Source organism: Coloeus monedula (assembly GCF_965178545.1).
Source record: "Coloeus monedula genome assembly, chromosome: 12".
NCBI classification, from domain to species: domain Eukaryota; kingdom Metazoa; phylum Chordata; class Aves; order Passeriformes; family Corvidae; genus Coloeus; species Coloeus monedula.
This window is the reverse complement of record NC_138792.1, coordinates 11,279,962-11,307,046: the sequence shown is the minus strand read 5'-3', so window position 1 is coordinate 11,307,046 and position 27,085 is coordinate 11,279,962. Positions and strand designations below refer to the sequence as shown.

Here is a 27,085-nt window from a genome sequence, read left to right as displayed (position 1 = left end):
TGTCCTTCATACTTCAATAATCATTCCAGTGTCATTAAAAAAATGAGAAACTGGGAGACAAGGAGTATTCATATAGCAGGAGAGGTGCCTCCTCTAGGAGCAACAAACCACCACCTCCAGTATTTTTATGTATTTCTGCCATTTGTACACATTCTAATCCCGATTCAGAGTCTGTAAGGATGCTTATTTCCTTCCCCTCCAAGAACCATAGAAGACTTAGCAAAAAACCCAAAACAATAAAAATTCAGGAATGGAAGCCACTTAGAAAACTCAAGGGATTTTAATGACTGAATGAATAAGGAACTACTTATTATATTTAAGTAGCAAACAAGTATTTTGCTATCAGAGCACAAGCTAAAGAATTTAAAGAAGCCATAAACATTAGTAAGCCCAACATACAGAACTTGGAGTAAGAAGGCATTTTACGCACAAGAGTTTATCAACACAAAACTGTTTAATATTTATTAAATGACACAAAATACCTAGATAACAGACTCACTCTCTGAAAGGACATGTATTTACATTATTTACCAACTTAAGAAAGACTCTCTGTACCCATATTAGACTTATGAAACATAAAAAAGGTTTTGCTGCTTTTTGCATCGAAGGATGCAATGGTGATACATGCCCTGTTTGCAAGTCTGCATAAACGATAAGTTTTTGATGCTGTGAAAAAGCACAATTTCATATTCTGGTAGCTGAGGGAAGAGGCTTCTGGAAAGTAACAGGGTTAATTTTTTCCCCCCAACTCCAGACACACTCTCAAGACTGTTATACAAAAAGTATATTACATTTTTGAATGCTGCTGTACTCTTACAATTTTAGTGTAACGTTTCAAAAATGTTCTTCCTACTATATGAGCACTAAAAAAAAAAGTGGTATTTGAACTTTTTTTTAGATGCACTTTTTTTTTTGTTCTAAAAGAAAGCATTAGGGCAAATGATACGTCTAGGGAAAAAATGAAAGGCCAACAGAAAAAAAAAAAAAAAAAGCTGAGACCAAAATATGAAGAACAGCTAAAGCAACTTAACAATTTGCTAAGGGTTTTTTTTTTTTTATTAACTATTTACTTTGGCACCTTTGTGTAAACTATAGAACAAAACAACGTTTACAACACATTTGCAATTACAGCATTTAAACAAAATGGTCACTTTTGAAACCAGCCAAGACAAAAAAATAGTCCATTTATGGGTATAAAGATTAAAAACCCTAAAATATATATTTCTAAGAATAAACTGCAATTTCTTATGAACAAGGTGCTATAAACTGCATGCAAGAGTCAAGATTAAAAATGTGTGGCCAAACAGACAAGCTGTGTTCTAGCCAGATGAGTTGTGGTCCAAGCCCACTTCAGTTTTTTCTTACAGAGATATATATGGCTCAATAAGCAGGCACATGATCCCAGCAAGAATTTGCGGAGTTGTACGACGACAAATCTTGGCTGCAGCTTTGTCATTAACCAGGAATGAGCGAGACCGTAGCAGAAGAGATGAACAAGTTCTTGGGGAAAACCCATGAAGCTACAAGGAGAAGCCTTCTCCCCTCCCCTTGCTCACCCCTCTCCTGGCCTAGCCAGGGTTCTCAAAGTCCATTCTTTGGGTTGCTTTAACTAGATTGCGCTTAGGGTCTGCCTCAGATTGTGAATTCTGATCAGATTTGAGGACATTTTCTGTATAATTTTCTGCATTTAAGTTAGTGAAATAGACAGGATAAAAATGAAATAAACCTACAGACCTTTGCAATTCATTTGACTGAATGTGACACTTGTGTAAAGAGGGAGGGTTTTGCCACAACAGGTGTTCACACATGTAGTGGTGTTAGATTTATACGCTACAACAGACTGAATGGAACCAGCTCAATGTATCATCTCCTGTCTCCCAAAGAGTTAAGTCTTATGCTTCTTCTCCAATTCTCTTTAAAAGGAATCTTTTATTGGCTGAAGATACAAAACACATACAAGAAAAAGGAACACTGAATGCAAAACACAGAAGTCTTTTGTTTTTTTATGGTGGGGGGCATTCTTTCCTCCCCAGTAAATCTCTATTTGAACTAATACTTGAAGATTTGCAGGAGGAGTCTTCAGGGTTCTCACCACATAACTCTACTGTCAGTATTTGTCTCACAGAGGCAGGGGTGGCCCTGGATGTCTACCAGTGGTTATGCTGCAATAGTGTCAAGGGGCAAGGTGGATTTTCTGCAGATCACAAAGAGCTGTATGATAGTTAGTTGAGGATGACTGCAAATAATTTAGCAGGGAAAAAAACCACCCACATTTGCTTCATGTGTCAGCTAAGAACTGCATACAAAAGAGCTTGAGAGAAAACACAGCTGGAGCATATATGGAATTAAACAGTAGATTAAAAAAAGCACTAAGGATGGGATGTATCAGATAGAAAACACACACACACTCTCACACATGCGCACCCCTGAATGAGGGATCACAGTGATAGAAGTTATAGGTCATAGAGAGCTAAGTTACACTGCCATTAAACAAAAGTAACATCTTGCTTTCAAGAGATATCTGGTATTCCCCAGGACTATCAGTGCCTGAAAGAGGATGAGGTTTTCATTGTGCTCTGCAACACAGCTGATCGTAGGTCTAAAGCCTGGCTGGGTAAGGAAGAACTGGTACGTGGAGGAGTTCCTTTGCTGCTGACACCTTTTTTTTCCCATATATTCCTGGCACATGCTGCTATAAGCAATAAAAAATGTATTTTGTTGAAACAAAGCTCTACATTCAAGTGACTTACTCTCCCATGTCTTATAAAGATGCAAAGAATGCTCTCTGGTCATCTAAGAAAATATATTTTAGATGCCTTGTAGCAATACTTAACTTACTATATGAGAGGTAGGCTTCTGGGTTCTAGGAGGCCTGCTAGGCTCTAGGGCTGAGTTCTTAAAGCTTTAAGTTAAAGCAATCCAAAGCAGGGCAGTCTTAGAAGAGCTGCCCTGTCTAAACCTTGAGGTTAGTTCAAGTTTAGAATGTTGCAAAGCAAAACAAGTATTAAAATCCATTTGCAATTTTTGTTCTTACAGCTTTACCACAAAAACAGTGTGGCTTTTCATCTGTAAATAGATTCTCTTTATTCTAGAGTATTGCTGCCAAGAGGTGAAGGCCTCCTACCCATGACTAGTAAAAACTGTCACTTCTTCCATTATGGCTGTTTTTATGCTTAAAATTCCCAAAGGTGAACACCAAGTCTCACAGGCAAGCCATATAAATCTAATCTGAACTTGTTTTGTTGTAGCAGTTATTTAAGAATGGTGTTTGTATATACAGTATACATGCCCACACTGCAAACTTTGTACATCATTTTATACTGGTACCATTTTGTCTTAATTGCAACCAAGAATATTTTCCATTAGATCAGCAATAAGCATAGCTTGGCTTATTCCCCATTTCCCCCCTCAAGAGAAAAAAATCCAAGTGTGGGCATCAACCAAACCAATGGTATGTATAACTGAAATGCATTCTGTACAGAAAATTAAAAGTTTGCATGCAGTTTAAGCATTTTAAAGGCTATTTTCTTATATTAATTAACCTTCTGTTTCCATTTAAAGATATGAAAGATATCTGCCATATATCAAGTGACTCCTCTTCAGACCCAGAGACAAATGGAATCAGAAAGACCACATACTTTCTTTCAGCTTTCTGCACATCTTACTAAATAACATGCAAAGAGTTCAACAGCATTCTTCTTAAAATGTAAATAGTACTCTTTAAATGGGCATGTTAACCACTGAAAGAAGTCCACTCTACTATACTTTTCCATTACACTGCTTTCATTCAATCATCGGTAGTATAAAAAGTCAATTAACGGGATCAACAGGCTAGTTTATCCACTGGCAACTGTGTAGGACACCAAGTGTGCAGTAAAACAAAGGCCAACATATGTTTATGCAATATAGTTGTACTGATTCGGGTTTTCTTTATCTCTTTCCATGTAGTCCCTGTCAATTAAGGATTCTATTCTCTTCTTAAGGTCAGCAGGCTGCAAAATAAAGCACATGTCAGCATTATTACTTTGCAGTCAATGCTTCTTGGTTCTTTCTTTCCAGTTGACCCAAATATCTATATTGTTCAAGATGGCTGAGGAAACAGAAATCCCAGTTTAAAAAAAATCCTTTAAAGTATCAGAGCTTCTAAAGTCTGCAATGTATAACTGATGGAAGAGAGAGTTACAAATCTGGCTCATCACCTGCAGCTAAACAGACTTTTTACAAAAAGGAAAGATATTTGCTGTTGTTTGAACTGAACTCTAAAGAAGTGCAGTTTGTGCATCACATACCAAAGTGTTTCTATTTCTGACATTTAGCCAGTAAAAGATGGTTTCATTTCCTCTTGAAGCAAATGAGTTTTGCAACAGTTTGGGTGCCCTGTGATTTTGCTGGGTGAAGAACTTTATAAAAATGCCTCATGATAACGGGTGAGGAAAATTATTTAAATAATCTGCTATAATCTTACAAAGCCCAACTGCAGTTTATGCAATACTTGCAGGCAGGCAGGCACTCAATGTGGTAATACAATGGAATGAGATAGAAGGACCTTTTATTTTACATTTCCATTGATAGAAAGCACCACATATTTGAATTCCAACAATGCACCACTGTCTGTTTGAAAACCCATTTCCATTTGTACACAATGAGCCAGTGTGGTGGCTGATTGGCCTGTGGCACAAGGGACAGAGAGAGCTCTTGGTAAGACAGTCTCTGGTGCTAAAGACTTACCAGTCAGGGTTAGGGTGACCAGAAAGGCTTCTCTCAAGATGCCTGTTCTGTTATGTTAATCTACTCCGTTTAGCTCCCCCAGTTGGCTGTCAGCCTCGTCACTCCCCCAGAGCTTCCCCATTGGTCCCCATTCCCTAGTCCTGCCTTTTCCCCGCTCCTGGATAAAACCTAGAGTTTGCCATTGTTCTCACCTTTGCCTCTGTAAATCTTCCACAGTGTAGAAGCAATAAATGCTCTTGTTGGAATACACGCAAAAAGACCGTTCTCATCTCTTTGTCACCAACTTTATACTGAAACCAGCTGTGCATTTGTGCATGCACAAATGTGAGCCACAAAGCCGGACAGAGACAGTAATAAGCCAGTCATTTTATATTGCAACTGTGGGCTTCTTCAGCTTTGAGACATTCACCAATATTTTATTTTTATTCCTATTTGAGTGTGTATATATATTAACCAGTATAATCCATCTAGAAAAACCACTGTACTTCAGAAGTATCAACCAAGTTCAGATTGTAACGAAGAATTGGTTTTGAGATTTGAAGCATTTTCTCCTTTGCCCAAGAATGCCTTGCCAGAACACTGCAAACAGTGGAACAGCAGCATACAAGGAGAGCCAGCTGCTCCCTTACTGCTAACAAACTCCAGGGCTGAAATCCTTTGGAAATAGGTTTCAGTAAAAACTGGCACTTTATAAATTCCTGAAAGTAAGTATTTGCCCTTTCTAATACTAAAAAGATGCATATTTTAGACAGAAGCGCTGTTTAACTGAGGGCAGGCCAGGGAAGATAAAAAGAACTAATAAAGTTTTAGAAGTAGAAGAATCAGTACGCCACCTTGACTGGGAACTTCAGCTGGTTGTAGACCTCTGACACAAGCAGGTTATGACTCAGTGTCTTGCGCATCTTCATGATCCGCACAATGGCAGCGTCGATCTGGTACTGCCGGTCCTGGAATACTCTCTCTGTAGTGCTTGCCTGCTCCTCCACCTGAAGGATCCATTCAGAAAAGTTTTAATGAGAATACCAGCACTGTCAAAACAATTCTTTCTATCTCTATAACAATTCTCAGTGTAAGTGAAATGCCTGTTGTCAAATATCTGACATAAACCCTTTACAAATACGAAGGCTGATTGTCTATTAAAAAACCCACTCGTACAAAGAATTAAAACCTTTGCACCGATTTTACATTGGATGGCTGTCAGAGAAACAAGTCCACAGTGAGTTTTCCACGTTCACAGTCAGTAAAGCTCCATGGAATGATAAAGGACGAAAAGAGCATTTCATAACTGGAACTTCTCTTAACCTTATAGAGAAATCCAGCATCGCTGGTGTCTTAGTACAGAGACACATTTAAATCACCACTGTTAGGTATGTACTGTCATCCAAATTACACATGTAACTGTGACAGAGATACCACTATGTACATGACAACCAGGAGGAAAAAAGCTTGTAAAAGGGCAGGCAACAAGGTTCTTAACCCAAGGATCTAAACCCCAGAGGATTAAAAAAAATATACCGTTTCTTTCATCTGAATTTGGTTGATTTTTATCCTGAAGAGCTTATGTCTGAAATCATCATTACATGTGAATTTATCACCATCTTCCACATCTTTGCCTTTGGGGCTTTTAGTCAGTACTCTAGCTTTGCCACAAGCCAGAGATTGAAGTGTCCTTCTCAGCTCTCCATCCTCTAAAGCAGAAACAAGTTGTTTAGGTTTTTTCAGTAAGAACACTTGGAAGTACTCATTTGTTTTTGATACCAACCTATCCCAGTGGCTTGCTTTATCTCCTCTAAACTGAACTCCTCTCCTTCATTAAACATGAGCAGCACCAGTGTCTGGAACAAGGAGACCTGAAGTTCTTTTTTGCCCTGTAACATGGGAAATAAACAGACATCACCAGGCTGTTTTTTTCTGGGGGGAAAAAAGGGATGAGGGGAACATGAGAAACAACTCACTCTTGCATGTCAATTATTTCAGCAACAGGATATTATTTTATAGTATCTTGAGAATATGAAAGAAGTTACTGGTCCCTTGTGTTTACTATGAAATGCAGCACAAGCTTGAGGCCACAAAGCTGGACTATTTTATCCAGTGACAAACCTCACCCAAGACATGCATCAGATTACTCCAGACAAGTCTCAAACCACGGAGTGCTTAAATTTACAGTTTGGAAGACCTTTAAATCAAAATCTTACACAAACATTAGTTTAAGGAACACAGCATAAAGAACCATAGAATCTTTGAAACAATCAAGTTTGATAATAGTTGTTTTACCATTAACATTTTTCTGAAAATTGAAGCGGTAAGCATTCCTATTTAATGAGAAAATTTTGTGAAGAAATGGTGAAGGGGAGTAACTGGAAACCCTTTTAAAACAATTGTGTTCTTGTACAATCCAGAATTTTTCCTTATTTCAGTAGTGAAAAGCTTACTGTAAAGATGCTTGATGCTATCAGATGAAGTAAGGCCATTGAAGAAACATGGCTCCTTTTTTTTCCTCCCCACTATAAAAATGAGGGCCATTTTTAATCTGGAGGTAAACCCACTGGATATTTTCCCCAACAGGCTTTTCTTTCCCCATCAATACAGAAACTGGGTGCATGTTCTTAGACATTAACACATCTGTTTCAGAAACTACCAACTCTGGAAAAGATAGCAGGAGATCAAAAGTAATTGCAAAAGCAGTGTTAAGTTTTCTATCACAGCACAAAAAAGCTTCCCCATATATACCTAAGGTACAACCCAGACTTGGAATTGACAAAACAACAGGAATAATAGAAACAATAGACTCACCTCTTTAAATTCTGCTTTTAGTACACAGTGTCCTAGTGTTGACTGCCACTGAAGTTTCCTACCACTGTGCTTTCCTAAATAAAAGGTCTTGAAAATCTCCTGCAGTTTTACCATCTAAAGAAAGAAAAATTCCAAAACACTAAAACACAATTTCTACTTCAAAAGCATCCTTCCCTCCTCGACAATCAATTAAGCCTTAAATCAAGGCTTAGAATGATAAAAGGAATTGCAAGAAAACAAGTTTCATTTAAAAAAAGATAGTTCTGCATTTCTTTCTCTATGCATATTGAAAACCAAGTGTCAGTGGATCCCAAGATGCATTTCTGACAGGCCAATACTTGTATAACCCATGATGTTCATTACCTCTGGGGGCAGGTGGACCTCCATAGGCACGTAGGTTGGCCAATAACCCATAGTCAGAATATTCACTGTTAGTTCAATGTTGCCAGGGACATTCTGGTTTTGCATATACTGCAAAGAGAAACAAAATAAATTAAAATAGAGCTATGTTTATTATACGTATTTCAGGTAGAATTGAAAAGTTAGAACAGGCATTGTGAGAGCTGAGAAGACAAGTGACCACATGATGTGTTTGCTGTATAAACTGCAAGTTACATGAAAGAAAATTAAGGAAAGAAAAAGCACTTTTCTGAAGTTCAAAAGGCACTTCCATACAGGAAGAAAACAGCAAAAGTAGTGTTTTAGCAGGCTGAGGTGAAGATCTAATTAAGTGTGAATGGAGGAAAGAATGTTAAAAATTGTTTATAATCAAAACATTACAAAATCATCAGAACTAAATATGCAAAAACTTCCAAGCCAGGCATCAGAATATAGTGGTGTTAAAAATGTCTTAAGAGCTGGTGTTAAAATGTTTTGTAAGTTTACAATTCTCTTATTGCTGTGGGTGATGTTTTGTTTCTTTGAAGAAGCTTGTCTCAGTTTTTCTGCAGTGTTGTTCAGGAAAAACCTTTAATAAATTTAGTAAAATTTTCAAAAGCACAGACAGGACAGACAGCAGACTTTCCCTCAGTACCTGTTTGAATTGTATCATTATGTCTTTTGAAAGCTCCATATCTTTAAACATTCCTTCAAGTTTGCTGGTGAAAGCAGCTCCACATTCTATAAAATAAAAAATGTAAGTATTAGAAGTTTATGTGTTTATTTTCAACATCTCAGAGTAGTTATTCTAAGTGTCAGAATGTACTTTTACGCAAGACCTTTTTCAGCAGATTTTCTTACATAAAGACCTGGCTTCTAATTAAGGTACAGAATAAGGTTATAAACAAGAAAGAGGAAAATGTTTTCATGTGGTAGCTATTTCGCAACCCAGTTGTTTTTCCACGTGGACCTGACTGTTCATCTGTTGACTATGGTGGCCACCGGTCACTCAGATGACAATTCTAATCCCTATCAGCTGCCTTACAAACTGTGTCCTGATGGCAGAAAAGAGGTCAAGCTCTAAAAACCTTACCCTTGCCACCCAAAGGCTACATCCAATGAAACAATGAAGACCAGACTAGAGAACCACTAGCTAACAGTGAGTAACAAGTGGGAGTCATCCTTAAGTTCTCTGAGCACATCCCTGATTTACTCAGTGGGGAACCTCAACTCTATCCTACAGACCAAGATATACTTTAAGTTCCTGTGGTTTTGCCTTTCCTGTTATAATTACAAAACTAAAAGCAAAGGAATCTCCTCAAAACCCACCAGTCATTCAGGACTTGCACAGAGGCTTTTGCCCTCATGGAAAGGGGAAATATCAACAGCACTTCTGTGAAGGCCTGTTAAAACAACTACTTTTAAAAGAAAGCTGATAGATAGAAATGATAGATAGGCCGACAGATATTTACTTACCATGTTTGAGTTTGGAAAGCATAGATTTTTCAGCATCTACTGATGCACTCTTCCCAACTAATAGTCTCTTTGCTAGATCTTTTTTATAAAAGGCCTCAAAGACATCTTTTCCTGTAAGAGATGAGATTTGAAAGTGATCACAAAGCACTGTTGGTTTTAAACAAACATTACCAACAAGAGGCCCAATTCAAAGCTCAGGAAAGCAAAAAGGGCCTTCATATGAAGATTTCCACAGGTTTTGTTATTTGCAATTTGACAGGCAAAGTAGTTAAACAGCACTACACCAACAAACCACATCCACAGAGAACAAACACCTGAAAATGTAGCCAGACTGCAAAAATAATTTCAAAGTACCTTTATGTTACTGGTTAAACAACTCCACAAAAACCCCCCCAATACTTACCATATATGAATCTAAATATGATCATAATTTTATCCAGCATTTTTTCAAGTTCTTCATCAGTAGCTTCTTTGTTGCCTGCACGAAGCTTTGAATCTACATATTTAGCTAAAAGAGTGATGAAGAATGAAGTTTAGCACATGCTTACTATCACAGTGAAACAAAAATTTCTAAATCTAATATTATGAAATCTTGAAAATGTAAAAGATCCTGAAATCACTTTCTATCAGCCTTGTAACAGCTACCTTGATACATTTTCATAAGGCTATAAAGTTATAAAAATATTATAGCCTAGCATCCTTTTTTGGATAAGCAATGACTGCATCTTAATTATCATATACAATGTTTAAAACATTTTGCCTATGATAAAAAAAATCTTGGTTTATGTTGTGATCTCAAAGTAAAGTCACTGCTGTTGCAGACTGACATAGCTGTAAGAGAAGCAAAAAGATAAGAAAAATATGTAAATCAGTTATTTAAATGTGTTGACTATACTGCTGAATTTCTCTAGCAGATCACTATTTTGTTTTAATTTCTAGTTTCAATCAAACTAGATTGTTTGTTTTCATTTCAGATGGTCTGGTAAGCACATTACCGTTAGGGAATTAATGCAAAAAAAGGAGGGCAGACACTCCACAAGCCTAACAGCACAACCAATTGCAAGCCAGGTAGTATTCACTGTGTGGGGAAATGGTTCAAAAGTGCAGAGTACCAGGCATGTAATGCACAAATCTGTAAATAATGTTCTTTGCAAACCAGAAACTGTATCCACACCATAGAGGTTCAGTGCATCCTCAGCTCTCTTCACTTCCACATATTAAACCATAGATATCTCTGTATAACCCCAACAGCTCTGTGCATATGTGCTGGTGGCAGAGTTATGGAAGCTTCTGAAAAAATCGAATTATTAGCAGTATTCTCATGTGTAGACACCAGCCAATTGCTGGAATGCCCATATTCTAATGTTCTGCACTTTCCTATAGCCTAGCCAGTAAAGTGATGAACAGTTTGCTTTTAATGTTTGATGTTACCCTCCCAAACAATTCCCCTGCATCAGGCGGCACAGCGGATCTGCAGTTTGATGTGCACTGTGCACATACTAACACACAATCGCAGCATATCCCATCTATAAGTGCATCAGCAACTCAGCACCCGAATTCTCACACGAAAGAAATTGAAGAAAAATACCTATGAGTTCAGCTGGCTTATTTGGTCTTTTGTTAATGAATGTTTCAAAGGCTTCTTTCATGGCATTTACAAACTTCTCATTCTTGAGAAAGCAAACATCAATAATATGGTCAACTTTGTCTTTAAAATCAAGAAGTTCTTGGACCATGGTTTTGTCTTTTTCAGGATTAATTACTATGGTGCTACCAAATGCCTGCAAAATAAAACATATCTTACAATTAGCCTGAATAATTAATTTAAATGACAAGACTTGTAAAACCTTAAGTTACCTTTGTAATGTGTTGTTTCTGGCACTCACATTAGTTCCACTAATAACAAAAGTATTCCTTTATTATGTATTACTGTATTATGAAGTATTTACTATATAATCATCCCTAGGCCTTGCATATTGATTCAAAACCTACTGATGAAAAAGTGAACAGAATCAGAACTTCTGTCTAAAGAAACAGAGTTTTGCATGACAAAATTAACACACCCTTTTCAATCATCTATCTCCTCAGGTTTTACACAGGTAATGTTCTCACTAAACTCAGTTTTATTTAACAGTACTCCTGTGCCATTCCAAAGCCTTCCTTCACAACAACCATATTTTCTGTGACATTTTCACCAAGAAATAAAATGAATCATCCTAAGTGATATTCAGGTGCTTTTTGAACTTCAACTGGTTGGTAACTTAAACGACCACTCATTCTCACAGGAAATTTTATCAGAAAGAAGACAAACATTCTGCCTTTACTAAAATAACTACTGAAGAAATATAGTTGTCCCCCCAACTAACTATAAGCAAGATTATAAATTCCAAATTTATTTGGAGTTCAGTAATTCAACTGAATATTCAATGTTTTCTTCAACAGGGCTAGAACAGTTACTATACCTTTCCTGGGATGTTTCAAAAGCTGTCTATTAAATACATGTTTATAAGCAAATATCTTCAATTTTTAGAAAAATGCAATAGGTTACAGAGATGACTCAAGTATCTGTGTATAAACCCCACTGATACAACAGTGGTATCTGTTCCAGAGCTCTATGAACAGTACCTTTATGTATTCAATCCAGTGCTGCAAGAGAACCTGTACTCCACCTCTCACACGACTGAATAACTGATATAGAAGAGACAGGTCTTGAATTCGGTTTTCATCAAGAAGGTGATTTAAACCTGAAAATGTGAGAATTTCAATAGAAATTAAAACCAGAGTAACCCAAAGAAAGCACAGCTTACTAACACAGTAAGACGCCTCTTCAAAACAAGTATTTTTTAATCGAACTATTAGTGGTGCTATTTTTTGTTCTTTTTTTAATTTTAAGGTGCCTAATTTAACAGTGAAACACAAAGTATCTGCCTGAACTGGCTGAAACCTTAAAAATCTTATTATTGCACATGATTTTATTGCACTTAGGCTACACGTACTTTACATAATAACCTTATCACAACATCTTTGCTTACTTCTGCTTTACTATTCCCTAAAGATTTGAAAAGTTTACATTGTACTGATCTGTAAGAAAAGTTCCTTGGCAAGACAGCTCTGAGTCTCAACTCCAGCTGTAAAATAAAATTTACAGATGCTTGAAGGCAAGCAGCTTCAAGAAATATCTTCATCATCACTTTTTAACTTTCTGGAGAAGGCCTGATGCTCTACAACAAGGTTCTAAGAAAGTGGATGGGTAAAGTCTGATACTCCCCTCAAGGAAGAGTTTGTTACAGATGTGCAGGAAGATGCTCACATACCTATTTCATTCAGAATCAGGCTATTAAGGACTTGATTGCTTTATTATTCAACTCTTGCTGCACCCGTTTCTATTTCCAGATTATCTCTCAGATCAACAGAAGGTTACTTGACCCCACAGAGACCATTGTAGAACTGAGGCAATGTATTGCATAGCTCAGATTACACCACATTTTAAAAACAAGCTGCTTTTTGTTAGCAGCAAGTACTCAGTATCTCCCTTTTCTGTTACAGCAATAATTCAAAGGCTACTCCTTTCTTTACCTCCAAGTCTTCAAAATGTCACTTAACATACTGAACTTGAGCCCCCTGTTCTAATTTTCCTTTTGCTTTGCTGTGTATCAGCAGACAGCACAGTGTCCCCTTATCTCCAACAAGGAGAATAGTCAGTGCTATTTTGGGAACTGAGGAGCAAAGGGAGTTAAAGAATGATGTAGCTTGTCCTCCCCCAGCACCCAAATCCATCGCTTTCTTTCAGCACAGGAACTGAAAGCCCCGAAGCAGTAATTAGAAACACTTCTATGAAGAAGAAAGATTACCTTTCTGAAGAATGGCTGTTAAATGTTCACCTAGAAGTTGCTTTTCTACAGTAGCAATTAGTGGCTTCCTACAGAAGAAATGTTTAGAATTATTTTCCTTTTTCCATTACTGACAGTTTTAAATCCTTCTTTTGTGATTATGTTAATTACATTATCATTGGGAGTGCTCTAATTATCTGTGGCCAAGGACCTAAAATGATTAGACACATATTTATCCTTTTTGTCCCCAGTAAACAATCTTTTTTTTTCTGCTTGCTGACTGACGATTTTAATTCACACAATAAGCCTGTTGTACATGACCTGTAGGCAGCTGGACAATTATTCCATCAGTGAAGAAGTTGGGGAGAATTAATCAAATAATATGCCTAATCCTGTGCTGTGGGAGGGCATTCATGTCTTGGGAAACAAAACAAGGAAAAATGAAAACAGACCTCAAGTCAAGAGGTATTAAAACAAAATAGAGAATTGGTCCCTAATGCTGGCATGGAAGAAGGAAGCCACTAAACAAGCTAAACACTTTTAACAGCTGAGAGACGAAGGAAATCAAAACGTATGACAGTAGCAGTAGAACACCTCTCTCTCAGAAAGGTCTTGATATTAGTGACCTACATTTTCTCTCAGACCCAACAGCTGTAGTGTTATGTTAGAAGACCTCCACCTGACTGTGTTGGAAGAAATCCTGCCTCTAAGTAGAAAAGACTGAAGAGTGACATTATTCATTAATTTCCCAGACTCCGCATGCAAATATTTTTTGTAAATATTCAGAAGATTTAGCTTTAGAATTTTCTATGCCGAGTCCTATCTTTTTCAGGTAGGACAACACTTGATTAATTACATTTCAGCAGGAAAGAGACATCTGGGCTGGGAGTGGCAGCCTATTTTTCTTCAAGCAAATACTTAACAACATTTATGCCAAAATAACTAGTGATTTAAAAGAAAAGGCTATTAGCTGTGTGAGCCAAGACAATGTTTCATTGTAAACATGGAACCGTGGGAAGTGAAAAGCATTTGATGGTCAGTCAGTAACAGAAATAAATTGCAGCTACTTAAATGGCCCTCAACAGAAGAGGGCCCGAACAGCTCATACCACCAGGCGAAGAGAGACTACACTTACTGTGTGCTCTGATCTAAGTAAGTGATTATTCTGTCTGCTTCTTCTTCCAAGCGCTTGTTGACATGGTGAAGATATTCTGGAACCTGAAAATGCCGGAGTAGTTTTGTATGTTAAAAAACAACAAGAAGAGAAAAAGAGAGACAATACTGGTCTGACAGAAGTAACAGCTCCAGTTTTAAGCAGAAATCGTTAGCACTGTGACTGAAGGCAACTGCACGTGCATTTCCTTTTTCAGAATACTATAAAACAAAGGTCACATTATTGCCTTATACACTAAGGCAGAATATTTCTACTCCCTGACACATGCTTTGACATTAGGCACAACAAATACTGTTAAACATCTGAAATACCTCTCGTTCCTGCATAAGCCTCTGTCCCTCTGCTGCATACAGGCGATTAGTCTCTTCCAAGAATCTATGTTCAAAAGAGTCCTGATAAATCTGGGGAAACAACATGACAGCAATCCAGGGTAAAGCTTACTGAGCACTAAATAAGAATTTGAGCTATTTAGTGGTTTAAAGGTGAAACAAGTTTACTCACCTGCAAGTCAGAAAGCATGCTCAGAAGGCTTCGCAGTAAACTCCTGTCAATAGCCTCACCATTTCTTTCCCTCTCGATCAGCAGAAGAATGCCATCAATAGTTTTGTTCTGAACCTTCTGATCACTGATTATATGAGTTCTGAACAATTCTAGCCCCATATCCCTAAAAAGAAAACAAAGACTGCTCAATAAATTGTTTAAGAATAAATCCCAGACATATCTTATTACAACATGATCTAGATCTAATAAAGAGGCCAATACTAGCATTCTTCCAATTCCTCATTCCTCTGCCTCCAAATCACTCAAGCTGAACAAATAGATGAACACTGAAATAAACCATGACACTGCACCAACATGAAGCTACAGATTTTAAACACCAATGCAGGTATATTTTCCTAAATAACCACGTAACTTTCGCAACATCTTTATTTTTCAGTTGGTCGACAGGATGTTGGAACACCAACCTTCATGAGAAAAGAAAAATATCATCCTGGGTTCCAATTCCATGGTTATGGTGTTGGACAATATTTTTATTTTGTCCATCACTTACTAATCTCTAATTCTTAGGCACGGCTTAGAAGAACTCAGTGATGTGAACGACAAGGATCTCTGCTTTGACTGTCCCAGTTAAAACCTTCCATGAATTTGAAACTATGGGTATGGTCACTTAGGAAAAGTCAGGCCCTCCATCAATCTCTGGCAAAGTAATTCAGGTACCAAAGAACAGTAGGGCATATACTAATTATTAATACAAGGAGCAGAAGCTGAAGTCCAAAAAAGCGTATCTTGCTTTTACGTAATTCTTTCCTTCAAAGTACTTACAGAACTTGAAATACTGTGCATGCTAAGGCAGTAACTGGGCACCCCAAACCCTTGCACTTCAGTTGCTGACCAGGCCCCTTCCTTTAACTGTGCAAACTGGAGGCTGGTATCTACTTCACTGAGATTTGAGATCACAGCTATTCTAGAACAATCCTATAACTTATGGCAAATAAATTTTAAGTCTCCCTTTGCAAAAAGCATTCGTGCATTCACCGTGTAATTTACAGGTCACTAGGACGTTTATATTAAAAAAATCCACCTGAAAATCAGCAAGGTACAAGCAATAGTTTGAAATGCACCCCCAAATAATTTAATTCTTTGTGCCCTTACCAAATAGATGGCAGCATTGAATTCTGAAGTACGTAAGTTCGATCCAAGAACAAAAAGATACTTCTAATCATAATCTGTCACGAGAAGGAATAAAACAGCCACAATCATTTTACTCTTAAAACTGAAGAGCAACACCAACTATGCTCAACAACAACAAGAAATCCCACCAATGGGTTTCAGGCAGTGCTTTCTTGGACACTGCTGATTTATTTGACATCTGCAAATCCCTGCAAGGTGATCAATGTGACACTTTGCATATTTCTGTGTAACAGAACAGCTCCTTTAATAAAAGAGAAAGGCTTGCATAAAACTGACAATGAGGAGTTAGGGGTGTGTGTGTGTCCAAGATCAGACCCATATGCTAAGAAACGCACTACTGGCAAGTATTCATTTCTAACAAACCAGATACAGCTGTATATCACAGAGAAACCTTACATAAATTTAAGATGTTTCAGAAGTTTGAAAAGGAACAAAGTTAAGCAAAACAGGCTGACAAAGCAACTGGTTTTCCTTAAAAAGATAAACTTACCATTTGTCTGCAGTGATCTTGCCAACATTTGTCTATTTTCTTTAGAAAAAGGACACTATCCAATGAATCCATGAAGAAATCATTAAGAAAATCATGATTAATAGGTGGTGTAAGCAATTAAATCAACCAACTTTAATTATTTTTTAAAGACACTTAACAGAGAGCACAACAAACTCAACCTACTCTCAGAATGAACCAGTTAATTTCTTGCAACACATTTATTTTTACTTTTTAATGAGGGCCTTTGTGTTAATAATGAGAAATCAAAATTATCTGAACAAATTTTAAAAAACTATCTAAATAGTTTTGAATGTTTTGTTTAATCTGCCATCCCTGGGGAATGGAACAAACGTACATATCCCCATACCTCAAAAACCAACAATATCCAATACATGTAAGAGCTCACAACTACACTGTAATTTCAGTTAACCTTAAGAAATAAACTTTGTCCTTCGAATTTATCTTTTATTCAGCTCACTGCATATCTTTTATTCAGCTCTGGAACTAATTAACATCCACTTAACAGGATCTCAGCCTGATGCAATCCCAAACTTCTGAAAATAAAACATTTTGATCCTCAGAACCTGACATGCTGCCAGACCACCATTACTTTTCCAAAAAAACCCAAAAGCTACTTGTTGGAAGACTCTACACTTTATCTAAGCTTGGAAAGTTCAATATAAAAAACCCTGACATGATACAGTCAATAAAGGCTTTTTAAGCCTTGCTGCAAATCTAACACGAGTTTCTGTAAGATGTCAAAGTATTTTACAAATACCAGTGAAACTTTCTCATAAACTTTTCAATGGTTACAGACATAAAGGAACAAGTAGTGTTCTCCTAGGTCCCACAAAGAAATTAACACAAAACCAATTACACAAATCCTAGGAATTCAGATTACCATGGCCTAATGTCATGAACTAGTCAAAGAAATCCATCACCATATACTTGCAGGTAAAACAATTTTGGCTTGTCAACAGCTAAAGAAAGGATATTCTCTGAATTGGTGAATTTGTGCTTTAATGTGGTCTTCACAGATCTGCCTCAATTGTTTGTACAAATTTGCAGAGATCTTGTAGGAGCAGAGATTTTCAACAGCCTGAAGTAAAGAGAAAGAGAAACAACAACTAAAAAATCTTGCTATATTTTTACATGCGGCTTTACAAGAAAGGGGGACATCCCCTCCCAGACAAGAATTCTGCTTCTCACAGCTTTTAACACAGTTAACTGCTCCATGAAAAACGCCAGACAGACATGACTCTGCAATGGTAACAGGAGACAAAGGCAGACTGTGCCCTGAACAGCTCACAGATTATCAATTTAGCTGGAGTGTCGATCTTTCACGTGGAACTGCAGGACTGGCATCTCTAAAACCAAAGCTGGTATTTTAATATGTTCCAGTATCTTGCTAGGCTTCATACCTCAAAGCAGTCACTTAAGGTCTTAATTTTATTAACTGCTGTGCTCTGCAAGTCACACTGATGTTAATGGAAAAGCACTGCCAGCTTAGTTTCCTTTTGAAGACCTTTCCCCGTCCCCAAAAGTACATATATATATGTATGTAATCTATCTTATCTATCCATCCACCAACTCCATGCCTGAATAAGTTTAATTACAATCCTGAATATTAGTAGCATGACTACATTCCAGATGTTTACAATGACAATCCCAGATTTCTAAATCTCATCAAGTATTAGAAGAATTATCGCTGTGCTCACACTAAGAAGTGAAAAGAAGTTGAATGGGGCCACATCTTAGAGACCTATCAAGCAAACAGTCATTCTTAAGTCCATTAGTGTATCTCAAGACTTCTAAAATTCATACCCATGTCCAGAATTTGAAAGCAACTAAACAACTTTGCAGGCTGGTGAAAGACGCAGTAAGCGATTATTCTGTAAAATAGCTGGAGAAGCTAGAGGAGAAGCATATATGATTTTCAATTAATGATTTGTGCTATTATTTACTTATTGGAAAAGACTTCAGTTGCTAACATGACCAACTCTTTGGAAAAAACATAAAGGACTGGAAGGTAAAGTTTGTTCCCTAGCACCTGCAGGCAACCATGGAGGAACTGCATAGTTCAGAAGTGCACAGAGCAGATCTATGCTATTACACTGAAATTCCCCCAGAATATTTCCCAACAGTCCAAATAGAAGCAGACAGTGAGCAGTAACCACTAAAAGCACAGCAACAATCAAAATAGCTAAACAAGAGTTCCTTGGTTCATCCCAGGATATCAACAGGAACCATTCTGAGTGCAAGTGCACTACATCTAATACTGGCTCTAGCACACAAAGGAGTTAAAAAAACTCCAACCAAACACAAACCAAACCTCCATGAAAACCAAAACCCCGCAACAAAACCATCCCACACAACAATAACCACAAAAACCCCCAAACCTCCAGGAGCTTAGTGTCAGAAGTAAACAGGTATAGCAAGAGAGTGAATGTGCCAGTTAAGACCAAAACAGGTCTGAATGAAGACTGTAAGGAAAGCCAAAATTATCACCCAAGTATACATATCCTTATGTTTGGAAATAGCAACAGGTTTAACTCTCAGCCTCAACACTTAAGAAACACCAAACAAATACAATAAAGTAATAGGAAAATGCATTCTATAGTTCACTGTTCAGAGCAGATTATGGGCACTGTTCAACTCTATTCTGCTATTGTACAATCAGGTTCAGGCAGCAAACCAGGATATAACCCCATACTTGATTCAGAAGAACAAGGGGATGGAAAACACTGAGCTTGAAGAGCCTGATCAGAACTTCAGCAAATGCAATCTTCCTAGGTTTCTTAATTTCTTCCACTTTGGAGAAGCCAACTGAGAGCTGGGAAGATGAATGTTTTGGATGGAACTTGCCTGTCACTTACAGAACCATCGTTACTCTGGCTTCAACCCACCAGCCCAGGACACCAGCAGCCTCTTTCCTGGACTTCTGATCACCTCATCCCAACACTGTTACAACTGCTGTCTATCAAACAAGTACTCTTTAACCATGCTGCTCTAAATCCTTAAAAGAATTAACCTCTGCATTGTAGATGGACAAATGCACACAATTAACTTTCAGTGAAATAAAGGCACATGTATGAATATACACCTACTTTTATGGAGTGTTCATATAAAGCTGAGCTTTTACATTTGTCTATCAGAAATGCCAAAAGTGTTTAACATGTCTACTAGGATTGAGGGTTTGAACATAAAGTACAAAACTTCTGCATCTTCGTTGATGATGACATGCACAGAAATGCTTTAATTTTGTGAACTTTGCTTATTTTTAAGAGATTAACTCCCTACTACAATATTATGCTTCGCTTAATTACTAGTGCTAGACAATGCTGATTGTATCTAAAATGTATCAACATTAATACACATAAAAACTTTAGGGCTTTTAGTTCACAAAATTATCATGTTCTGAATTAGTGAAAAACATGTTTCTGATCAGGGAATCTGTGCCCTAATGATGGTCAGAAAATCCAAAGAAGAGCCCTATTTCCTTTGTGTAACATATATACAGTTGGATGTGGTTTTCTGTTTGTTTTGATTTTTTTTTTTAACTACAGCATCTGGGTTTTAACCTGGGTTTGTGTAGTAAGGAAAAAGAACTGAACACGACTCTGACAAGAGAAAATCGGAACTTTCTGGAAGTACTTATATCTGATTTTAAAAAAATAGCTATGTATCAGGTACCGAAGATCTAGATCTCTACTTTCAGGTACTAACGTAAGGAGAATTACTCTATGAAAGAAGCATTCAACTCTGTAGCACTTCAGCTACTCAAGGATAGGAACCATTTTGCTTGCTGAGGAGGAACAAAGCGAGTACGAAGCCTGGGTCTCACAAAGAAATAAAGCTTCAAAATGTTTTCCCGGTGGGATTTTTCCAACGCAGACAAGAGTTAAACCAAATGCAAGAAGCTTAAATCCATTTAAAAAAGAGTTATCTTCTTTGGAGGTGTGCAGGAGAACTTTTGCAGACTCTTTTGTAATTCCCCTCTATGTTGGATAATGGTGTCTGCCAAGGCATATTTGGGATCAGATCCATTACCAAGCAGCTGTTCAGAAATGACATTAGTTTAGCTAGCATCTAAAAACACTAGTGGATTCCTATTACTATTTTTAAATCAAGACATTTATTTTTAGATTTATATTAAAAAAACCATACTCGATTGCACTCTGTTTCACTGAGAAGTATCTAAGTAATAACAATGTTGAATCACTGAGATTTAAAACAAAAAAAGCTTATTTTTTGTTTTCTGACCACAAGCAACATTAAATTAAGCTTGTGGTAAGACAGCAGAAATTTAAGCAACACTGTTAAACAGAAGCAAGGATTTCAACAGAACTTTGTATTTTTTAACAATTTTGGATAGCCTTCAAGCATATAATTAACAGTTATTTGCACTGTTACACAGTCTAGAGTAAGTAATTTACAGTATCAGCCAGTACAGTCGGTTGTAATTTGCTATCACTTTCACCAAGTTTTGCAAAAATAACAATACTATCATTATTCTGACAAACTGTTAAAAAAGCAGTATTTTTAGTTAATTAATTGAACATTATAAAAGATTAAAGTGATCTTAAGAATGCCCTGGACTGAGGAGCAGCAATTTATTCTTCCTTAAATCTGTTCCCAAGCCTTGTACAAATAGGATTTTTTTTTCCCCATATACAAATGCAGCTTTTGTTGAAAAGGGGAGGGCAGGGGAAGAAGAGACACTAAAAAGAGATGGTGAGAAGGCTATATACACATACAGAGGAACCAATTAAACAACTAACCAGGTAATAGAGGCTTTAAAAGTAGAGTAAAAAGTTCAAGTGCTTCTTAATACCCAGCTAAAGCAGCACTGTTGCTATGCTGCTAAAACCACAAGTGACGTTAGTAGGGAAAAGGTAAGCAGGGGGAAATCTCTCCAACACATTCAGCTGAAAAAGCAGAAGTGGAGTTTATAAAAAACAGCATTAGGAAATGCAGTTCAATCTGATCACTTCCTAAAGTATTTAAGAAAAAACAATCAGAGCTGTTGTTGGCAATAAAGTTTGATTCTCAGTTGTCAGAATAGAGAGAATGCTGCAATGCCCGAAAATTACAATCAAACAAAAATAACACAATTCATCAAGGAAAAATGGTGTTCTACTTACCTATAAGAAGTCAATAAAAAGTTTCAGTTTTTAAGTGATTTGTGATACTTGATCATGAACAGATACTTTCTTCAGAAAATAAATGATATTTTAATATAAATCATCTTTTTCTTACCTAAACACCAATATTTGACGATTCCACATTTCTCCTTTAGCAGATAAACACCACAACCCCCTAAACAGAAAACGGAATATAGCTCCTTGCCTTATTTAATTCTCATCAACTGCCACAAGGGAAACCATACCTTGGATTTTGTTGTGGCAAGTAAAAAAATAATATATGAGTTCAATGCTAGGTCTTCTGAAATTTTTTCTCATTTTTTTAAAATGAAGAAACTATTTGGTGACAAGTTTTTCAATGACAAAAGCTGCTATCAAGCAAAATGCCATATTCTTACCACCATAGCAAGAATTTCAAGCAAAAAAATCTGAGAACAAAACAAAAAAGCCCTACCCCATTGCTTTTAATGCACTTACCTGATAGAGCTCTTCTAAATTGTACTTAATTGAAGTACTATTCTGGATAGCTTCTACAGCTTCTTTCAGTTTTTGCCAGGTTTCATCTGTGTAGTTTTCAGGCAATTTGGGTTTATCTTTAAAAGAAATTATATAAAGTTTGAGAAAATATTTAGATAAAGCAGAATCTTTTACAGAAATGAAAAGAATGTAGCTTTGAGGGAAAAGAGGTATGGGTTGATGGTCCAGCTTTTAATTTATACTTACATGAAAAGAAAGCATTTGTGCAAAAGCAGTATCTTATTTACATTTGAAAGAGTAACACATTGTAGTAATTCAGCATTGCTCTTCACATACACATCACAGCACCTGTAGCCCAAAGTGTATGTGTGTTTTACAAAAATCACAATTCTGTGCCTGAGCAGCTCAAGAAAGGCTAAAACCAGCAAGAGTGATCTACACCTTCATTACAATCTTTCATTACCAGGACAGCAGAGCCAAAAGAAAGGGAACATAAAAGGCAAAAATGATGGATTAAAAGATACACAGTTGTGTGTATCTTAGTTTTTAATTTACTGCTCATTAATTCAACTCTGTATTAACCATTGGAAAGAACTCCTCAAGAAACACTCATGGAAAAACTGTAATTATTACACAGGCTTTATGTTCCCAAGGAAAACCTTCCAATTTTAAAGGAATACCTTTATGTCTCTCTTGGGTTTGACCAGTGGATATTTTTTAGAGTTAAGCCTCTTTTAATGTTCAAATAGCTCCAGCTTCCCAGATCTGACCATTATTTTTTCTGGCTCTTTTCTAGAGATGTCCCTGCTCTGCAGCACCTTCAACAAGACTAAAGCATTTACAACATGCTACGATATTCCCCAAGTCACATCCTCAGAATATAAGAACTATTTTAAGATTTTATATTCTCATAACTACCTAAAGTGACCATTTTTGTTCTAATAAACACATTCCCAAATGGAGAAGAAAATCTGGGGAAGATGATGACACATGCACATTCATGCTATCAACAGGTGAAACTGCCCCAGAGTTTATACTCCATTAAAATTTACTTTTACACACCTAAAAGTAAAAATCAGATTTTAAAGCTCTATGGTTTCCTTAGAAGTGACTAACAGAGAGAAGTAATTATTTTGTTCTTTCAAGCATTTCCCTACAATATTGGGAATATCCCAACATCAGCTGCATCATACGGATCTAGGGAGACAACTGACTATGGACTTGCCCATTTTCACCAGCAACTCCCGAGTATGCTGCTCAGCAGTTAACACCACGGTTATGGATTTTAGGAAGTTATTTAAGTTGCAAAGGATGTTACTGCTATCACACTAAGATAAAAACAATAATCTTAAGATTATTATTCAGTTTAGCATCTGAGAGTAAATAAAAAGCAAGGCTGTCAGAATCCCAAGACATCCTTTTTAAGGAAGTGGTTCAAATACCAATTCATAAGCAATGATGACCACAGCACCATGCAATCCATGACATTTGACAGGTATTTTAAATGCAAAAAGTTAACTTCCCTTGAAGATAACAGTGCACAAGCAACTGAAGAGCAGCCTACGATGCATCATAGGTTTGTATTTTAAAATAATCAGTCAAATTAAATGATGATGCTGGGATGGGTGGAGAACATTTTTGAGAATTGGAACCTTAAAGCAAATAGTTACAGTGTGATCATGAATTCCTGCAAAACATTACAGTGGGTCAAATAATCCTAATCCTTACCTGATGCAATAACTCCACAGAACATTTGTATCAATTATGTATTTAGAAATTAATTTTAGTGTTGGTAATATCTTTTATCCCTCCCCAAACCCAAACACATAAGGAGAAAGAAACAACCCAAGAAAGCAAAGTGGACTATTTTGGAAGACAGCAAGAGGCAGGAAATAAAAAAAGCCTGTGATTTCCTCATCTTTATAGGGAAAAAATGGCAGCATTTTAGCTAAGCTTTCTGCCTACCTATTTGTATTTTTGTTTACTAGAAAATGAATCAGCATCACATCAGAAAAGTTTAATTTCTCTACTTCACCTTTGTCTCTAGTAACATTACTCAAAAATTTCAAACATATGATTTGAGAGAATTTATAAAATAATGTAAACTTGTAAACTAAGAGCAAGCTAAGACAGAGAAAAGATACTACAGTTAAAAATTACAGTGAGGCTATTACAAGGAAAAATCTCTGCAAAAATCTGAAGTACCTACTTTAAAGGCAAGTGGGAAAACCAGAAAGGAAATCCACCATAATAGCCAGATAATCACCTTAGTTTCAACATTTAAAACTAAGCACAGGCAGATTATCCTATAAACAGACAACACGGATAGAGGTAAGGCATGTAAATTCAAGGCCAGTTTAAAAAAACACATTTTGTGCAAAGACATATCATAAACTGGGCTAAAATATACACTAAGCCCTGAATCAGGATTACTAGAAAAGAGGTATCAAATGTTAAAAGTTTAAACAAAGGCGATTTACACAGGTAGTAAAACCTTACACCTAACATACAAATTAAGGCCTTCTCAAGAGATGAGTGAAGGGAGTCCAAAAAATAATTCCAAGCAGCAAAGTGTAACTCAGGATGTGCACATGACCAGGCAAGCACACATCAGAAATCACTATTCCCCTTTACATAAGTGAAGAAATGTTCACCACAGAAAAGCAATTCCTGCAAAACCTGGAGCTATTTAAAAGGAACCGGTTTTCAAGCTGAAAACAAAACACAAAGTCGAGTGTCAGCTCCCCACAGGTTGTGACAAATTATTGCCTGTTACCTTTAAAGTTCTTGATCACTAATTTCTTGGCAGAACCAGGTTTACTGTTGGCGAAACTGGAAACAGTAGAGGAGGCAGCTTTGGTCAGGCCATTTGCATGGTGCCCCACAGCCACTGACGAAATTAAAAGGCTTTTATTTTTGAGCTGTTGTTGGTGCTGCTGCTGAGAAGAGGCAGCAGGAGAGGAGGAGGAAGAAGACTCTTCAGCCATCTTCACATCGAGTCCAATAAAATCCACGGAGTCCTCAAAGCGCAGCTTCTTCTGGAGGTGATGGTTGGAGGAAGCGACCCCTGAGGAGGAGCACGAGGAAGTGGTGATGACAGAGGAAGATGACGAGGAGGTGTTTTTGGAAGGAGAAGAGGTGCAGGAGGAAATGGAATCAAATTCTTCTTTTTCGGAATTGCTGTTGTTATTTAACTTTCTCTTCTTGCAGGAGGAGCTGCTGCTAGTGTTACCATCAGTGGCAGGTCTGACCTCCTGGGCTGCAGCTGGGGGGTTGGGGGAAGAGAAACCTGTGGGAAACATGAACACACAGAAGTGAACAGGCTGAGGGGCATCAAATCCTTGTGGTGTGACAAAAAGAGGGGTAGAGTTTTAAAGTCAGTCTCTGCTGTCTCTCGGGGGGGTCTTTCAACTCCTCCTTCTCATCAGTGGAGTCCTTCCGTATTTCCTCTCCTTCGCGTTCTTCTTTATCGGAGGAATCACTTTATCTCCTCTTCCCCTTTTCTTTATTACTTTGGTTCTTCTCGTAGTTTATCTCTGCCTTTCTGCTTTTACTCCTTTCCCAGCGGAGCGTCTCCGTTCCTGCCTCTCGCCACCCACCAGCTCCTTTCAACTCTCCTCTCCAGCAGCAGAATTCCCCACGGCTGCCCGCTCCCCCGGCTTCTTCTTGCGCTCCCCTCCTGCTCCGGCCGCCTCGTCTCCGCCGAGCAGCAGCGGGGAGGGCTGAGCGCGGCTCCCTCTCGCCTCGGCTCCAGCCCCTCGCCCCACACACCTCCCGCTCTGCCCGCGGCCGCTCCGCTCGGGCCCCGCTCCCCCCTCTCCGCCTGTGCCCGCGCTCGCTGAGGGGGGACGGCCCGGCCGGGTTGTTATTGTCACTGCACAGCAGAGGGAACGCAAAAATGGCGGCGCATCCGCCCGCCGTGCATGACGGGGCGCGGCGCACGGAAGCGCAGCCGGGAGGCGGTGGGACCGCCCCGGGATCCTCCCCAGGACCCGCCCCCAGCCCCGCTGGCGCTGTCGGCCCCGCCGGAACTGATCATGGCGCGGTGCCGCCTCCCCCCCCCCCCCCCCCCCCCCCCCCCGTGGCGGGAGTGCGGGGTCGGGGAGTTCCGTACTGGGGTTCCGTACTGGGGCTCCGCCTTGCCTCACCCGGCCCGTCCCCGCCTCGGGCTCGCCGCAGGTTCCGGCCGCGGTCAGTGCGGTGCGCGGCGGGGTTCGCGGGAGTTCGGCCCCCCGGAGCCTGCGGCCGAGGCCTGTTGGCTTGGTTTGGAAATGATTTTTCTTACACTTATTTATAAACAATCGCTTAGCGTCAGCTTTTTGATATGATTTTAATAAATACGGACTTGCACTGGGCTACAGTCTATGGTTTGATTTTGTTTTTTTGGTTTTTTTTTTTTGTAACTTCAGGAAGCAAGAACAGAAGTCGGAGGCCTTTAGAGTCTCTTTTTTGATGTTGGTGGATCTGTTACCAAAGAGACTGTAAACTCCCCAGGAATGTTAGGATTCAAACACTGTTGAGAAATGGCTGTGGAAAAAGTAACAAACCAAGTGATGAGGTTTTGTTCCGGGAGGTTCTCCATGGTCTTCAGCCAAGAGTGCACACCTGGCTGCCTGACAGCAGAGCTCCTCAGGGGAAGTCTAGTGGCACTTGTATGTTTGATAGGAAAAGACAGACTAACTTGTCTTGACAGAAACTGTGGTACATAGAGATAGGAATGTAGTGTTACTGAGGCTCTTCTGGAGAATGTTTTGTGACTGAGTCATCATGATACAACTCCTGAGGCCTGGAACATCGTGCTTGTGATGTGTAGAGAAGTACTTTTTCCAGTTTAAAATAAACCCCAGAAAAACAAATCTTCAGTCTGGTTTTGACTGGCTTTAGAACAGGTTGTATGGTTCCC

At 38.2% G+C, this 27,085-nt stretch overlaps 1 protein-coding gene across 2 annotated transcripts; it reads right to left on the bottom strand.

The window, feature by feature from the left end:
* Positions 1-276: 276 nt before the first annotated feature.
* CUL4B (cullin 4B) lies at positions 277-26,096 on the bottom strand. 2 transcript variants are annotated; one of them, XM_082289467.1, is made up of 20 exons: positions 24,959-26,096; positions 22,183-22,298; positions 17,557-17,660; positions 16,562-16,631; positions 16,033-16,106; positions 14,881-15,043; positions 14,691-14,780; positions 14,341-14,423; positions 13,227-13,294; positions 12,001-12,119; positions 10,964-11,156; positions 9,779-9,883; positions 9,376-9,486; positions 8,555-8,640; positions 7,885-7,992; positions 7,522-7,635; positions 6,491-6,596; positions 6,244-6,416; positions 5,562-5,714; positions 277-3,992 (listed from the first exon to the last, which is right to left on the bottom strand). In XM_082289467.1, the coding sequence occupies exons 1-20, from the start codon at positions 25,482-25,484 to the stop codon at positions 3,897-3,899; spliced, it is 2,658 nt and encodes an 885-aa protein (XP_082145593.1). In that variant the 5' UTR covers positions 25,485-26,096; the 3' UTR covers positions 277-3,896. The 2 variants fall into 2 exon arrangements, 1 of the variants encoding a protein (XP_082145593.1); XR_014226762.1 differs by lacking the exons at positions 277-3,992; positions 5,562-5,714 and having other exon boundaries at positions 6,279-6,416; positions 6,491-6,586; positions 7,511-7,635.
* Between the last annotated feature and the right edge of the window lie 989 nt (positions 26,097-27,085).